At 36.3% G+C, this 19,869-nt stretch overlaps 1 protein-coding gene across 1 annotated transcript in view; it reads left to right on the forward strand.

The window, feature by feature from the left end:
- rapgef5a (Rap guanine nucleotide exchange factor (GEF) 5a) overlaps nucleotides 1-19,869 on the forward strand; it is a 106,372-nt gene that overhangs the window by 60,212 nt on the left and 26,291 nt on the right. Inside the window, exons 10-11 of the mRNA XM_058377928.1 lie at nucleotides 18,491-18,624; nucleotides 19,519-19,619. Coding sequence (XP_058233911.1) covers nucleotides 18,491-18,624; nucleotides 19,519-19,619 — 235 coding nt within the window. The remainder of the gene's footprint in view (nucleotides 1-18,490; nucleotides 18,625-19,518; nucleotides 19,620-19,869) is intronic.

Genomic DNA, 19,869 nt, shown 5'->3' on the forward strand with positions numbered 1-19,869 from the left:
AAGAAAAAGCATTATAGATAATGACGCTACTTTTTTCTATATTCATTTACTTGGATTTTCCTTCATTGTAGTCATTTGTTTGTTTGAGTTTGTTTACACACAGTCTTTTGTTGGCCATAAATTGAATTATAGTACTTCTAGCTGTTTAAATAGTTCTTATATACTTACTTAATTAGTTGACTAGTTCATTTATCTGTCTTTTTTCCCAATTTAAATCATCACACCAACTAGTGTTTTACACACAATAGTACTATATTTATTTATTTATTTATTTATTTATTAATTTATTTATTTATTGTCTAATTGCTTGCTTGCTTGATTGATTGATTGATTGATTAAGAAGAGTCTGAATCAGGATCGAAATCAATTATCAGTATACAGCTGCAATCGGTACATCTCATACACCAGCTCACACATGAAGTATACTATACATTGCACATCATACCAGCATGAAGTATTAACAACATCAAAAATGTATTAAAAATTAGAAAAGGCAACTGAAGGAATAGTGAGACATGTTAAAACAGGTGAACTAAATTTCAGTAATGTTTTTTGAATTTTGTAATTATAAATGTACAATTTTTTAGGTAAAAAATGCTTGCTGTGGTGTGAAAGGAATAAATACTACAGGATGTGTTGCTTTAGGAAAGTGTCAGCATTATAGCGTTAATTATTTTCCCATCACATCACAGCGTTCAATTCCCGACATATAGCACACCCTTTGTGAACGACTTAACAGCAGATGTTTGGTGTTATTGTTAGGAAATGGTCAGTGTTGTGTAGCGCAATACTCAGGTCAGCAGAAAGTGCGGCTTTATTCAGGAACATGATTTCAGTGAAGTTGGCACAAGTTGAGTCTATAGGGAGCCGAGGATTTGTGTTTGAACCTGTACTACAAGAGTTCGCTTAGTCTCCTCGTCTCTGTGTGTGTGTGTGTGTGTGTGTATACGTGTGTGTGTATGTGTATGTGTGTGTTCTGTAGCCCGCAGCAAGGTGACACAGCTGAGTGAGTGATTGAGAGTCAAAGACAGAGGAAGCACATGTTTGTCTCTGTTGCTACCAGTAGAGAAATTGTGATTTTTATATTTATAACGACGAAGATGAAGAATTTACATTTTTTGTCATGTTTGTGGTGTTGTGGCTGAAAATCAGCCATCTTGGGTAAATACAGATTTGTTGGTCAAGAGGTTCTGTAAATGTCCAAGCGTATTAGGTAGAAATAAAGACTGGTCTGAAGGGAAATGGCAGGTTGAGCTGCGAAAGAGAAGAACTTTACATGCTGTTATTATGGTGGAAAGGAGCAACCACATTGCATCATGTAGAAAGTGCTGAATTACAGTATGGGAAATAATGTGGTGGAGGCTTTTGTGCTTTGGATGCAGAATTCAGAGGTCTGAAGACGTCCACAGCTCTGTGTTTTTCAGTACATAGTGTAAATGCTGGAAATATTTCAGGACACGTTACAGTAGAAGATTGTCTGATTCAATCGACTATGCTATTATTTTTGCCCTGAATGTGATGCATGTGATGTTGACAGATTTTTTCCCTGATAATAAACACAGAAAAGGAAATAGTGTTAAAGAGAACACAGATTTTAGCATTCAATTAGCTAATTTGTGAATTGGATGCATGATCAATTGTTTCCTGCTTCTTGTATTAAGAAGGCCAATCTTCCATTTGCAAATAAATCTCTGGGTTCGAGTCTCGCTCCCGCTCACTGTGTGTGTGGAGTTTGCATGTTCTCCCCGTGCTTGGTGGGTTTCCTCCGGGTGCTCCAGTTTCCTCCCACAGTCCAAAGACATGCTACTAGGCTGATTGGAGTCCCTAAATTGCCCATAGTGTGTGATTGCGTGAGTGAATGTGTGTGTGTGTCTGTGTGTGTGTCCGGTGATGGGTCGGCACTCCGTCCAGGGTGTATCCTGCCTTGATGCCTTATGATGCCTGAGATCACAGGCACAGGCTCCCCGTGACCCGGGGATAGATCGGATAAGCGGTACAGACAATGAAATGAAAAAAGTGTATCTATAACTATTCTGATTTACAGCTGAATCATCTGTCAAGTTCTGTGTGGATTTCGTATTTTTCTGCATGGGAGCATCAACACACCATTCTTTCACACATCTTAGCTCATGCTATCTTAGATTAGATGATATGCTACAATTTTCACATCATATCATCATACCCCCTCACATCTTGTCCTAATCCCTTTATATCTCAGTTTATTATTCAGAAAAATCTTAAAGTACGCAGTGTGTTTTACTCAGTAATGGGAAAAATATGAAGTGACGAGAGTGAGGAATGTGGTGGAAGTGTGCAGCCACTGACGCCTTTCAGAGGGTGAAGCATGTTATAGCATCTTTATTTAATTGCTACTCTCTATCATTGTGGTCTGTAGCAATAATAGTGATTAAAGTGTAATAAAACATGAGAAACTCCAGGTGTTCATAAAGCTGACCGGCATATGTGTGTATGTGCGTACTTACTACTCCTTTACCTCTATTTAATTATACTTCCTCCTTAGCCTATATTAATTATCCTATTTATTTTATGCTCATTTGTTCCCTGTTTGCGTACTCACAGGCAGATTTCTCATAAGATTCTACCAATGGAAAGTTTAAGAAATGATAACCCTGACCAGCTTTCATATTTCTTGAATATGTTTGAAAAGTTTAAAAAGTTGATGCCTGGTGTATTCAGTAGTCATTATTCATTCGAATCAGTGCATTCAGTATGCAGCGTATTCAGCATTCAGTTGTCAATGTACTTAGTATTCAGTGTTTTAAGAATTCAGTGTATTCAGCAGTCAGTATATTCATTATACACTATTCAGTATTCTGTACTCAGTATATTCAGTATTCAGTGTTTTAAAAATTCAGTGTATTCAGCAGTCAGTATATCCAGTAAACGCTGTTCAGTATTTTGTCCTCAGTATATTCAGTGTTCAGTATTTTAAGAATTCCATATATTCAGCAATCAGTATATTTAGTTATCACTATTCAGTATTTTGTACTGAGCGTATTTAGCATTCAGTGTATTCCCTTTATTCAGTATTCAGTTTATTCAGTATATAGAACATCTGTGTATATTGCATACATTGTATTCAGTGTATTCAGTATTCAGTACTGAATGTATTCAGTATTTGGTATTCAGCGTATTAAATATTCAGTGTATAAGTGTATTTAGTTTTAAGTCTTCAGTATTCTGTATTCAGCTGTATTAAGTATTTTGTGTTATGTAAACAGCACATTCAGTATTCAGCATATTCAATATTGAGTTCAATGTATTCACTATCAAGGGTTTTCATCACACATCACATTTAATATATTCAGTACCTGGCATATTTGGTATCTGGTGTATTCAGTATCTGGCGTATTCAGTATACAAAGTCCTCTGGATCCAGAGTATTCAGTATTTAGTATATTCAGGATTCAGTGTATTTAGTATTTAGTATATTCAGTGCACATTCAGGATCCAGATTATTTAGTATTCAGTATTCAGTATATTCAGTATCCAGGGTATTTAGTATTCAGTATTCAGACTCATGCATTCAAGTCCCAGTATTGTTTGAATATGGAAAGTTCCCACTGGCTCCTGAACTTTGTTTCTTTTCCACCACATTAGCTTTGACTTATTAAACACAGCCTTTACTATTATAATACATATATATCCAGTGGCCTGGAAAACCCTTCACACACAGAGGCATTCTGACATTTACTGCTACATTTTCAGTATTCAGTGGTCACACTTTACTCATGGATCTTGTACCACGCTGAAACTAAGCCCGAGCCACTGGTTTGGCTTCTCACAATAGCCCCGGCTCGGTCTCTCCCTTCCTGCCATTGACTCTTGCCGTCATCAGCGGTGACAGGAACGTCACTGACAGGGTGAGAGCGCAGACCTGATTACTGTTTGCCTCACGTACCAGCTTTTTTTCCTCCCACAGCTAAACGCTTGTTTCTGCGCTAATCTGCTGCTGTCACATTGCCCATGCATCATATAGAGTCTTTTTTCATTTCTTAAGCTTGGCCTTGAAGGCTGTATGAAAGGAGATAAAGTGACAAACGTCACACAGGCACGAGTGTCTTTCAGATTGCCGAGACAATTTCTGCCTCAGTCTGCCTGCTATTTCACATTTCATTCATCCTGCCTGCTGCTTAAAGACGACATCATTAGGATGTATATATCTAAAAAAAAAAAAACGTAAAGGCTAGATTTACTCTGACAGTAAATCCAGCTCTAAGCAGCTTTAATGTCAGGAATAACTGTCTATTAGGCATCCAGGATGAAACAGGATGCTCAACTAGTAACTTCCACAGACTTCAAACAGAATTTCATTAAAAAATAGTGACTTTAAGAATTGACGGCTGAAGAGATGGCTGTGGAGACCTGGAATAAATTTTCCCCATAATACAATGTAGTCATGGAAATCAAGGTTACTAGGCAACAGTTTGACGGAAAGCTGAGCCGTCTCTTAAAACGACATTTAAAATAACAAGCAAAGAATCGCTTTATTATTTAGAATGGTATGTTATATACTGTATATGTATAGGGTATTCCGTATTCAGGGTATTCAGTATTAAGCATATTCAATATATTCAGTATCAAGGGTATTCAGCATCCAGTGTATTCAGTCCCCGGCATTTTTGGCATCGGGTGTATTCAGTATTTGGATATCAGGATTCAGTGTATTTAGTATTCAGTATTGAGTATATTTAGTGTATTCAGCGTGTTCAGGATCCAGAGTATTTAGTATTCAGTATATTCAGGATCCAGAGAATTTAGTATTCATTAATCAGTATATTCAAGATCCAGAATATTTAGTATTCAGTGTATTCAGTATATTCAAGATCCAGATTATTTAGTATTCACTATTCAGTATATTCAGGATACAGAGTATTTAGTTTTCAGTGTATTCAGTATATTCAGGATCCAGAGTATTTAGTATTCACTATTCAGTATATTCAGGATTCAGAGTATTTAGTATTCACTATTCAGTATATTCAGGATTCAGATTATTTAGTATTCACTATTCAGTATATTCAGGATACAGATTATATAGTATTCACTATTCAGTATATTCAGGATCCAGATTATTTAGTATTCACTATTCAGTATATTCAGGATCCAGATTATTTAGTATTCACTATTCAGTATATTCAGGATACAGATTATTTAGTATTCACTATTCAGTATATTCAGGATCCAGATTATTTAGTATTCACTATTCAGTATATTCAGGATCCAGATTATTTAGTATTCACTATTCAGTATATTCAGGATCCAGATTATTTAGTATTCACTATTCAGTATATTCAGGATCCAGATTATTTAGTATTCACTATTCAGTATATTCAGGATCCAGATTATTTAGTATTCACTATTCAGTATATTCAGGATCCAGATTATTTAGTATTCACTATTCAGTATATTCAGGATCCAGATTATTTAGTATTCACTATTCAGAATATTCAGGATCCAGAGTATTTAGTATTCACTATTCAGTATATTCAATATCCAGAGAATTTAGTAGTCAGTATTCTTACACGTGCATTCTCCTGAATGAATTTACCCTTAATACAATGTATTCATGGAAATCAAGGTTACTAGGCAACAGATTGTTGCAAGGTTAAGCCATCTCTAAAAACATTTAAAATAACAAGCAAAGAATTGTTTTATTATGTAGAAGATTATGTTGTTATATATATTATAGTTATCATGTTTTGGATCATTCTCCACATGAAAGTTTTAATTCATAAAGTCTTCCCTGAAAGTATTGTTATAATATATTTTTTGGCTGCAAATGTTTGCACCCCCCACCCCCACCCCACCCCATCCAGATTTCCATCACTATCGTTTAGTTTGTACAGGATTATCAGAGATTCTGGTATCTGAGCTTACCAAGCCATTAATACATGACTTACTTAGTGCAGCTTTAACCCAATTAGCTCTGATAATTAATGAGATTTAGTCTTCGCTCCCTTCCTGGCCAAGAAACCTCTATGGCTCGTGTAATTTGATTACTTCCCTTTTTATGCAAAGGGGATTTCCTGTGTTCTGTACAATATACGAAATCTTGCACAGATTGTATGAAAGGTATTATTTGACATGGAACAGCAGGGTCTGGGGCTGAGTCCCGTGTTTAGAGCTGTTTTCGATGCCGTAGTGATTAGATGGTGTTTTCCTGACCAGGCCGTGTTGATTGTTTAGTAGAATTTTCCAGTAAAAGGAGTTTCGGTTTTTGAAATGCAGTCTTTTAAGGATGTATAGGGGCTGCAGCTGCATACACACCCTGACATGAATACGGATGCCCTTCTGCACTTACACACAGTTTCCCAGAGTTACTTGGTGTTCAGGAACACAGGAAAAGAAACACAAAGTGCTTCCTGCAGGCTTTCCATGAATCCCTCCTTTCCCTTCCTCTATGGCCTGTCTTACGTCAGTTTCTCTCTCTCTCACACACACATACACACACACACACACAAGTACGGGGTCGACCTTCCTTTACTTTTGTAAATATGTGATAGATTTAGTAAATTCCTTTGATCACATGTATTACACATTAAAAATGAAACATTTTGGAAAAGCACATATTTTTTATTTTGGCTCAGTTTTGACGCTGCGAGAAAGCCAAGGTAAAGCTAAAGAGAAGAAAAGAGAAATGAGCGTAGATTTCAGGATGTTTCTCTTGGGATACAGATCCGTAGATGAAGAGGTCTGGAGGTCTGAAGTTTTGGAAGAGAAATAGAAAGCAGGACCGAGGGGTGATACGGTGTCAGAAAGCTCAGTGAGGTAATGTCCTGACGAGTGAAGGATATCAACAGTCAACGAGAACAGGAAAGAAGGGAAGGAAGGGGAGGAGAGAGACAGGTCGGATGCCATCCCTGCTCTGTCATTAGTTTTATTAGAAGGCTGTCTCAGAGGAGTAATAGCGCTAAGGGACGGCATGTGCTCTGAGACGTTATCAGAGGAAAGGGGCGTGTCACACGACGGCCATATTGGCAAAGTCTTGGGTTGCTGTGGGTGGTTATATAAGAGCAAAGTGAGCCACTGTAGAAATGGCAATAAATGTTTCCTGTAAATTTGGTAAATTTAGATGGTCAACAGATTTAGGCAGCAATCAGATTGGCTCGCTGAACTTCTATTCTTCAGTTTCTGACAGGAAAGCAAACTTTTAAATGCAGTTTTTATGGAAAATACATTGTACTATGGATTTTAGTGAATCCGTTTGTGGCCTGGAGTCGAGACTGGCTAAGCTCTCTGTTTAGCACACGCTCTGTCAATCACATCAACACTAGGCATCTAGGAGCTCATGTATGCGGAAGAGGGCAGATAGCACTTTCCTATAAGTTGTGAAGCCCTGATGTAGCCCTGATGAAGTACAGGTGTAGCATGAGCAGCTGATAAAAGAAAATGGCTTCATACCATCAGAGCTTTGACACACATTAGAGAATTTGGTTTGAAACAGCCAGTGGTGTGTAGACATGGCGGTCTATTAAAAATATCAGTTGGCAGGCAGTTGGTCTGTGGTTCACGGCCAAGTTTAGAATCAAAATAGACCAGAACCTCTTGTGGAAGCTAGACTCAAGCAATCAAAGTCTCTATTATTAAAGCAGGCCTCTTGTGCTCTGATTAGTGTATAACCAACACTACTGTTATCTGTATTTTGTATGAAAATTGGATGCTTATTTTATTTTTTGGATTTTTTCCAATTTACTTACTCTCAAGTAAGACACTCACATTTTGACACAGTGCCTATTAGTATAATCTTTATATTAATATACACTATATTGCCAAAAGTATTCACTCACCCATCCAAATAATCAGAATCAGGTGTTCCAATCACTTCCATGGCCACAGGTGTATAAAATCAAGCACCTAGGCATGCAGACTGTTTTTACAAACATTTGTGAAAGAATGGGTCGCTCTCAGGAGCTCAGTGAATTCCAGCGTGGAACTGTGATAGGATGCCACCTGTGCAACAAATCCAGTTGTGAAATTTCCTCGCTCCTAAATATTCCACAGTCAACTGTCAGCTGTATTATAAGAACATGGAAGTGTTTGGGAACGACAGCAACTCAGCCACGAAGTGGTAGGCCACGTAAACTGACGGAGCGGGGTCAGCGGATGCTGAGGCACATAGTGCGAAGAGGTCGCCAACTTTCTGCAGAGTCCATCGCTACAGACCTCCAAACTTCATGTGGCCTTCAGATTATCTCAAGAACAGTGCGCAGAGAGCTTCATGGAATGGGTTTCCATGGCCGAGCAGCTGCATCCAAGCCATACATCACCGAGTGCAATGCAAAGCGTCGGATGCAGTGGTGTAAAGCACGCCGCCACTGGACTCTAGAGCAGTGGAGACGTGTTCTCTGGAGTGACGAATCGCGCTTCTCCATCTGGCAATCTGATGGACGAGTCTGGGTTTGGCGGTTGCCAGGAGAATGGTACTTGTCTGAGTGCATTGTGCCAAGTGTAAAGTTTGGTGGAGGGGGGATTATGGTGTGGGATTGTTTTTCAGGAGCTGGGCTTGGCCCCTTAGTTCCAGTGAAAGGAACTCTGAATGCTTCAGCATACCAAGACATTTTGGACAATTCCATGCTCCCAACTTTGTGGGAACAGTTTGGAGCTGGCCCCTTCCTCTTCCAACATGACTGTGCACCAGTGCACAAAGCAAGGTCCATAAAGACATGGATGACAGAGTCTGGTGTGGATGAACTTGACTGGCCTGCACAGAGTCCTGACCTCAACCCGATAGAACACCTTTGGGATGAATTAGAGCGGAGACTGAGAGCCAGGCCTTCTCGTCCAACATCAGTGTGTGACCTCACAAATGCACTTCTGGAAGAATGGTCAAAAATTCCCATAAACACACTCCTAAACCTTGTGGACAGCCTTCCCAGAAGAGTTGAAGCTGTTATAGCTGCAAAGGGTGGACCGACGTCATATTGAACCCTATGGATTAGGAATGGGATGTCACTTAAGTTCATATGCGAGTCAAGGCAGGTGAGCGAATACTTTTGGCAATATAGTGTATATATACCAACAAATTGCTTTATTACTTACAGCCATTGACAAACAATTATATATTGTTGTACAGATGTTGGGGGTTTTGTTTTCCACCTCTGCTCTCTGTGGGTGGAGTTTGCATGTCCTCTTTGAGCTTCGAGGGTTTCCTCTAAGTACTACATTTGCCTCCCCACATGCATTAATTAATTGGTTGTGCCTTGATTTGGGTTAGCACCCCATGCAGGGGGTTCCCTATCTTGTACCCCGGGTCCCTTGGCAAAGACTCCAGGCTCTCCATGAGTCTGTGTAGGATAAGTGGTACAGAAAATGGATGGATGAATGGACAGACGGACGGATGTTATAACTTGCACCCTAACAGTTCTCACTTTTATTAAACAGCTCACTTTTCTCTCTCTGAGACAAAAAGTTCTCCTGCTCATGTTGCCCAGGACCTAGAATGTTCTAACACTGTTAGCACTTTGTACAAAAAAAATGATATGTATAAGGTACAGCCTATACGGCGCACCCACCATACAAGTCCCTGTGCATGAAATATTAAATGTAGTGCATTAATATAAACCTGTGATTTGTTTTGATGTCTGTTATTAAAAAATGAACCTGTCTGACCAATCAGATTCAAGAATTCATCAGCACCATGGTGTAATATGAATTATCATGCAACATTCCCAGGTAGAATTCTTTCCCTCACGTTAATACACTTTGATTTAATCCTCCCCCAGTTGGTGTATGTGTTTGTCTTCTTTCTCGAGCACTCAGACGCCAGGACCACGCATGCCACCTTTCACCAGATCTTCCTCAGCTGATGTATGTGTTGCTTTAGTGATGCGCACCTGCATGTCTGTGCATGGCCAGGTCCTCACTGGTGCTGGATAAGATAAAGCGGATTTGACTGTTTTAAGTTAATGTTTCATCGTGGAAGTGGAAATGTGTGAACCTGCATCTGTGTAAGCTTCCTGGAGTAGGGCGCTGTTGACTTTGGAGGCAGACAAGAGAAATGTGCTCGACACAGATAAACGCTTTTGCTATCATGTGCATCGCTCAAATTTTTTCCCACCACCCTCTGGAGCTTTGTTTGTTCGTATAAATGTTTTCATTGAGTTACATAATTGCAGTCTGAACACACACACATACACACACACACATACACACACTATGGTGACTGATGGACTAAGATAGCAGCGTTTTGTAGGAATGCTGGGAAATGTGCCTTGTTTTTGACAGTAATATGAGGAATAATGGACTACTCCAGGCTTAAATGGCTCACCAGCTGATGTCCTTTGACCCTTCCTGAAGCCAGAGGTCATCTTGAGGCTGAGAATGGTCCGGTGTACGCTGTCTAAAGGAGAGAATCAGGCTGTTGTAGAACCTTCTATCCTGCATGGGTTTAAGCTTCCTGTTGTGTCCGAGTCTGATCATCCTTCATTGTGTGTTGGGGAGAAAAAATAGCTCCTGATTGAACACACACTTCCACAAGCCTGTGGTGCCTGGCAGCAAGGTCACACTACAGAGAGAGAGAAAGACATAAACACAGCCGAAGTGTGTGTGTGTGTGTGTGTGTGTGCAAGCTGTTAGTATCTGCTTGGGGCTGTGATGTGCAGAATTTTAAGTGATTTTAAATACATTGTACCTATACTTATACCCCTATACGAATTAGGACACACACACACACACACACACACACATGCATGCACAGTGAGTCAGGTTGGCACTTTAGTGTCTGGAGAGGAGAGAGGAGACAGAACGAGAGCAGGTTATTACCTGTCTGACTCCGCCCACTGCATCTGATGACATCACTCACCTGCTCACCTGCCAGGTGCTTACAACTTAATGAATCATCAATGAGATAGCACGTGTGGCTGGCCAGGTGTTCCATGAAACACACACACACACACACAAGCGTGCAGGATGTACATTCTTCATGTCATATATTATGTCGTGACTCAGCTCCTCATTAATGCAGTTCTCCTTAAATAGACAAAAACAGATGTGTTCAGATCTAAACCTGGCTAACACAAAGTGTGTGTGTGTGTGTGTGTGTGCTTCTGTGTCTTATGTCTTTTATGTTAGCTCCTCAAGTTGTTGCAAGCCAGGTGTGTGTGTGTGTGTGTGTGGGTAGAGAGTGTCAGGTGTCTGTAATCCCTGCTGCATCTTTCATCTTTGTGATCAAAAGCTGATTTCTGAGACTAGTTGGAGAAACATACACACTCTCTCTCTCTCTCTCTCTCTCTCTCTCTCTCTCTCACACACACACACACACACACACACACAAACCAGATTTATTCCCCACTCTGTATTCTCTCAATCTGCATCTCCTGTTAATCTACAGGTTACAGAAAAAAATAATATAATATAATATAATATAATATAATATAATATAATATAATATAATTAATATAATATAATATAATATAATATAATATAATATAATATAATATAATATAATATAATATAATATAATATAATATAATATAATATAATATAATATAATATAATATAATATAATATAATATAATATAATATAATATAATATAATATAATATAATATAATATAATATAATAGTCTTCTATACACTGACCTTAAGTGTTCTTTAGTTTTCCTGCTTGAGGACCCTTAAAGATCCAGTTCATGTTTTCCTAGGAGAAAGGACAACCATATTTGGAAGCTAAACATCCTGAATTTAAAGAAGCCTCAGAAACCCTTGTGGCTCATGACTGAGCAATAGCAGAAATCTGTGTATCTCTGTAATAACCAATCAGCTGCCAGCTCTGGTGTTTAGGGAACTTCCAGTGACTAATGAACATGTTTTCAGAGGCCACAACACATGTCTTGTTGGTCAAGTCGACTCTGATGTACATCATCAAGAGCCACACATGACAGTTGTAGAGGATCTAAGTGGAGTTCCATCTGTAGTATGACAGGAGCTTTACATATATATGAGAGTCTGAGTGTGAACTCTATATAGCCCTCTGTATTGGATTTGTAGGCAAATTTCATTACTGCTTTTAACACATGTTCTTCGGCTTCCCCTCGCCACTCGGAAATGCGTTACACCTACGTCACACATCTGGCCAGTTGACAGACAAGGAGACAAGTGGATTTTAAACCAGGGACACACCAACCCTCAGTAGAAGGCAAAAACATGTGCTCTCTCTCTCTCTCTCTGTCTCTCTCTCTCTCTCTCTCTCTTTCTAGTAGTAGTATGTGTGTGCGTGTGTGTGCGCGTGTGTGTGTGTGTGTGTGTGTGTGTGTGTGTGTGTGTGTGTATGTGTGTGCTGGGGGACATTTTGAGGCATGTGCTGTCATGTACTTCCATCATCTCTCCTTCATCTCTTGTCATCTCCAGTCTCCAGCAGCATGTTTCCATACAACACATCTTCAACTGCCCCGTTCCCAGTTATAGCTATTGCACTGTAGGACTTTATTCTTTGTTCTGTACAAAATGCTATATAATGCTTCATATTTTATAACGTGTGCACCAAATACAACATACTATACAAAAAACACACTATAACTTTATGTAAAACACATTAATACACTATACATATTCATATAACACACTATACATATAACACACCATAGAAATAAAACACTATACATATAACACACCATAGAAATAAAACACTATACATATAACACACCATAGAAATAAAACACTATACATATAACACACCATAGAAATAAAACACTATACATATAACACACCATAGAAATAAAACACTATACATATAACACACCATAGAAATAAAACACTATACATATAACACACCATAGAAATAAAACACTATACATATAACACACTATACATATAACACACCATAGAAATAAAACACTATACATATAACACACCATAGAAATAAAACACTATACATATAACACACCATAGAAATAAAACACTATACATATAACACACCATAGAAATAAAACACTATACATATAACACACCATAGAAATAAAACACTATACATATAACACACCATAGAAATAAAACACTATACATATAACACACCATAGAAATAAAACACTATACATATAACACACTATACATATAACACACCATAGAAATAAAACACTATACATATAACACACCATAGAAATAAAACACTATACATATAACACACCATAGAAATAAAACACTATACATATAACACACCATAGAAATAAAACACTATACATATAACACACTATACATATAACACACCATAGAAATAAAACACTATACATATAACACACCATAGAAATAAAACACTATACATATAACACACCATAGAAATAAAACACTATACATATAACACACTATACATATAACACACCATAGAAATAAAACACTATACATATAACACACTATACATATAACACACCATAGAAATAAAACACTATACATATAACACACCATAGAAATAAAACACTATACATATAACACACTATACATATAACACACCATAGAAATAACACACTATACATATAACACACCATAGAAATAACACACTATACATATAACACACTATACATATAACACACCATAGAAATAACACACTATACATATAACACACTATACATATAACACACCATAGAAATAAAACACTATACATATAACACACTATACATATAACACACCATAGAAATAACACACTATACATATAACACACTATACATATAACACACCATAGAAATAACACACTATACATATAACACACCATAGAAATAAAACACTATACATATAACACACTATACATATAACACACCATAGAAATAAAACACTATACATATAACACACCATAGAAATAAAACACTATACATATAACACACTATACATATAACACACCATAGAAATAACACACTATACATATAACACACCATAGAAATAACACACTATACATATAACACACTATACATATAACACACCATAGAAATAAAACACTATACATATAACACACTATACATATAACACACCATAGAAATAACACACTATACATATAACACACTATACATATAACACACCATAGAAATAACACACTATACATATAACACACTATACATATAACACACCATAGAAATAACACACTATACATATAACACACTATACATATAACACACCATAGAAATAACACACTATACATATAACACACCATAGAAATAAAACACTATACATATAACACACTATACATATAACACACCATAGAAATAAAACACTATACATATAACACACTATACATATAACACACTATACATATAACACACCATAGAAATAAAACACTATACATATAACACACTATACATATAACACACCATAGAAATAAAACACTATACATATAACACACCATAGAAATAAAACACTATACATATAACACACTATACATATAACACACCATAGAAATAAAACACTATACATATAACACACTATACATATAACACACCATAGAAATAACACACTATACATATAACACACCATAGAAATAAAACACACCATAGAAATAAAACACTATACATATAACACACCATAGAAATAAAACACTATACATATAACACACCATAGAAATAACACACTATACATATAACACACCATAGAAATAACACACTATACATATAACACACTATACATATAACACACCATAGAAATAACACACTATACATATAACACACTATACATATAACACACCATAGAAATAACACACTATACATATAACACACTATACATATAACACACCATAGAAATAACACACTATACATATAACACACCATAGAAATAAAACACTATACATATAACACACTATACATATAACACACCATAGAAATAAAACACTATACATATAACACACTATACATATAACACACTATACATATAACACACCATAGAAATAAAACACTATACATATAACACACTATACATATAACACACCATAGAAATAAAACACTATACATATAACACACCATAGAAATAAAACACTATACATATAACACACTATACATATAACACACCATAGAAATAAAACACTATACATATAACACACTATACATATAACACACCATAGAAATAACACACTATACATATAACACACCATAGAAATAACACACTATACATATAACACACCATAGAAATAACACACTATACATATAACACACCATAGAAATAAAACACACCATAGAAATAACACACTATACATATAACACACTATACATATAACACACCATAGAAATAACACACTATACATATAACACACTATACATATAACACACCATAGAAATAACACACTATACATATAACACACTATACATATAACACACCATAGAAATAACACACTATACATATAACACACCATAGAAATAAAACACTATACATATAACACACTATACATATAACACACCATAGAAATAAAACACTATACATATAACACACTATACATATAACACACCATAGAAATAAAACACTATACATATAACACACTATACATATAACACACCATAGAAATAAAACACTATACATATAACACACTATACATATAACACACCATAGAAATAAAACACTATACATATAACACACTATACATATAACACACCATAGAAATAACACACTATACATATAACACACCATAGAAATAACACACTATACATATAACACACCATAGAAATAACACACTATACATATAACACACTATACATATAACACACCATAGAAATAACACACTATACATATAACACACCATAGAAATAACACACTATACATATAACACACCATAGAAATAAAACACTATACATATAACACACTATACATATAACACACCATAGAAATAACACACTATACATATAACACACCATAGAAATAAAACACACCATAGAAATAACACACTATACATATAACACACTATACATATAACACACCATAGAAATAACACACTATACATATAACACACCATAGAAATAAAACACTATACATATAACACACTATACATATAACACACCATAGAAATAAAACACTATACATATAACACACTATACATATAACACACCATAGAAATAAAACACTATACATATAACACACTATACATATAACACACTATACATATAACACACCATAGAAATAACACACTATACATATAACACACTATACATATAACACACCATAGAAATAACACACTATACATATAACACACTATACATATAACACACCATAGAAATAAAACACTATACATATAACACACTATACATATAACACACCATAGAAATAACACACTATTCATATAACACACTATACATATAACACAGTATACATATAACACACCATAGAAATAACACACTATACATATAACACACTATACATATAACACACTATACATATAACACACCATAGAAATAACACACTATACATATAACACACTATACAAATAACACACCATAGAAATAACACACTATACATATAACACACTATACAAATAACACACTATACATATAACACACCATAGAAATAACACACTATACATATAACACACTATACATATAACACACTATACATATAACACACCATAGAAATAACACACTATACATATAACACACCATAGAAATAACACACTATACATATAACACACTATACAAATAACACACCATAGAAATAACACACTATACATATAACACACTATACAAATAACACACCATAGAAATAACACACTATACATATAACACACTATACAAATAACACACCATAGAAATAACACACTATACATATAACACACTATACATATAACACACCATAGAAATAACACACTATACATATAACACACTATACATATAACACACCATAGAAATAACACACTATACATATAACACACTATACATATAACACACTATACAAATAACACACTATACATATAACACACTATACAAATAACACACCATAGAAATAACACACTATACATAAAACACACCATAGAAATAACACACTATACATATAACACACTATACAAATAACACACTATAAAAATAACACACTATACATATAACACACCATACAAATAACACACTATACACACACACACACACACACACATATATATATATATATATATATATATATATATATATATATAAAACACACTATACAAATAAAATAATATACATATAACACACTATACATGCAACACACCATACATATAACACACTATGCACATAACACACTATACATGTAACACACCATACATATAACACACTATGCACATAACACACTATACATGTAACACACCATACATATAACACACCATACATATAACACACTATGCACATAACACACTATACATGTAACACACCATACATATAACACACCATACATATAACACACTATACATACAGTATAACACACTATGCACATAACACACTATACATGTAACACACCATACATATAACACACCATACATATAACACACTATACATGTAACACACCATACATATAACACACTATGCACATAACACACTATACATGTAACACACCATACATATAACACACCATACATATAACACACTATACGTGTAACACACCATACATATAACACACTATGCACATAACACACTATACATGTAACACACCATACATATAACACACTATGCACATAACACACTATACATGTAACACACTATACATATAACACACCATACATATAACACACTATACATGTAACACACCATACATATAACACACTATGCACATAACACACTATACATGTAACACACTATACATATACAAATAACACACTATACATATAACACACTATACATACAGTATAACACACTATGCACATAACACACTATACATGTAACACACCATACATATAACACACCATACATATAACACACTATACATGTAACACACCATACATATAACACACTATGCACATAACACACTATACATGTAACACACCATACATATAACACACCATACATATAACACACTATACATGTAACACACCATACATATAACACACTATGCACATAACACACTATACATGTAACACACTATACATATAACACACTATACATAAAGTATAACACACTATACACATAACACACTATACATATAACACAATACACATATAACACTATACATATAACACACTATACATATATATATAACACTATACAAATAAAATAATATACATATAACACACTATACAAATGACACACTATACATATAACACACACTATACAAATGACACACTATACGCACATGGGTGTTTTTAAACATTAAACATAAGGAAGGGCTAGCTTGATAAAAATGTTGTGAATGTGAATGTTATATATATATATAATGTAGTAAGATAACCATACATAACAAACCATACATCATATCACATTGTAGTGTGACATAATTGATTACAATATTGATTAATTATCACCATATTAGATTGGGAGAATGCTGGAAATGTAATGTGTGGAATGTGTGTCCACGTGTATAAGCTTGTGTTTCATGTCTGTGTGTCTCAGGCTCAGGGTGAAGGAGCGGTGCGGGTGTGTCTGAAGGAGAGGGGTCAGGATGTGCTGGTGCTCCAGAGAGTGGCGTCTGATCGAGCATCGCCTCAAACAGCGGGAGGAGTCAAAGAAGACGACGGCGATAGGAGGTGAGCGACCTGCCTCTGTCTCTCTCTCTGCATTTCAGCTTTATGTCTCCTCCTCCTTCAATCACTATTGCTGAGCTACTCGCTTTTCTCCTCCTTCCAATCACCAATCACCCCCTTCCTCCTCCTCCTCATCCTCTCTCTCCCTCTCTCCCTCTCTCTCTCTCTCCCTCTCCCTCTCCCTCTCCTTCCCTCCCTACCTCCCCCTTCCATTTCCATAAACTCAGGCTGCAGAGCTCGCCAGTGTAGTGGCCACTGATAGACTGAGAGTTTGTGTATGTGTGTGTGTGTGTGTGTGAGAGAGAGAGAGAGAGAGAGAGAGTGTCTGTATTCTCAGGATGAATCAAATTGTGTGTCTCTAGATACAAGGTTAAGGCTTAGCATAGGTATTATGTGTGTGAATATGTGCTAGAGCTGTTCTTTGCGCAGGATAGGGAGTGTCTGCTGTGTGTGTGTGTGAGAGAGTGTTTGTGCCTGGCGTTAAGCAAGACTGGGCCAGAGCTGCTGGAGCAGAGCAGTGTGTACCTGGAGCTCGGCTAACACTCAGGGCGAGTCGCTGATCTTCCCTCTGGAGTATGACGGCGTGACCCGGAGCTTCACAGAGATGCAAAACCTCAAGCCGGTGACTCTCGTGCAACAGGAAGAGGACGACGATGGTGATGGTGATGATGATGATGATGATGATGAAGGATCAGAGTCAGAGTGTAGCAGCTCTAGTGCTGGTTTTAAAGGGTTTGACATCACTCGATTCCGCTTTATTGATGACGAGGACCACGAGGACGAGGACGATGAGGACGACGTGTTCAGCAACAGGGACGCGAGCAGTAGCTTGTGCTCAGGTTGCTCCACTGAGGATGACTATCCGTCTGATTCTTCCTCCTCTGCTGTATCCGACAGGTACGTTGTGGTGTCCGGGACACCTCATAAGATCCTGGAGCACCTGCTGAGTGACCTGAGGCTGGACGAACACCAGGGGGCGACGGAGGGCAAAGAAGCCGGTGAGTGTGTCGCACTTTGTTCAGTTAGAAAGTTCTAGACCAATCACAGTATCTGAATTCATGGTTTTGCTAACATGCTACGCTTTTCAAAAATTTACAGACAGATTGATAAAATTTAACTGATAGAAAACTGGAGTTTTATGAAAATTAAGAAGGTTTCCTTATCCCAGAAGCTCATGATTTCCCGGAGTGTTTTATTCCTCTTATACCTTGTAGACTTTTCAGTGGTGAAGAAAAATGTTATAGCTTT

The sequence above is a fragment of the Hemibagrus wyckioides genome, linkage group LG24, assembly GCF_019097595.1.
Source record: "Hemibagrus wyckioides isolate EC202008001 linkage group LG24, SWU_Hwy_1.0, whole genome shotgun sequence".
NCBI lineage: Eukaryota > Metazoa > Chordata > Actinopteri > Siluriformes > Bagridae > Hemibagrus > Hemibagrus wyckioides.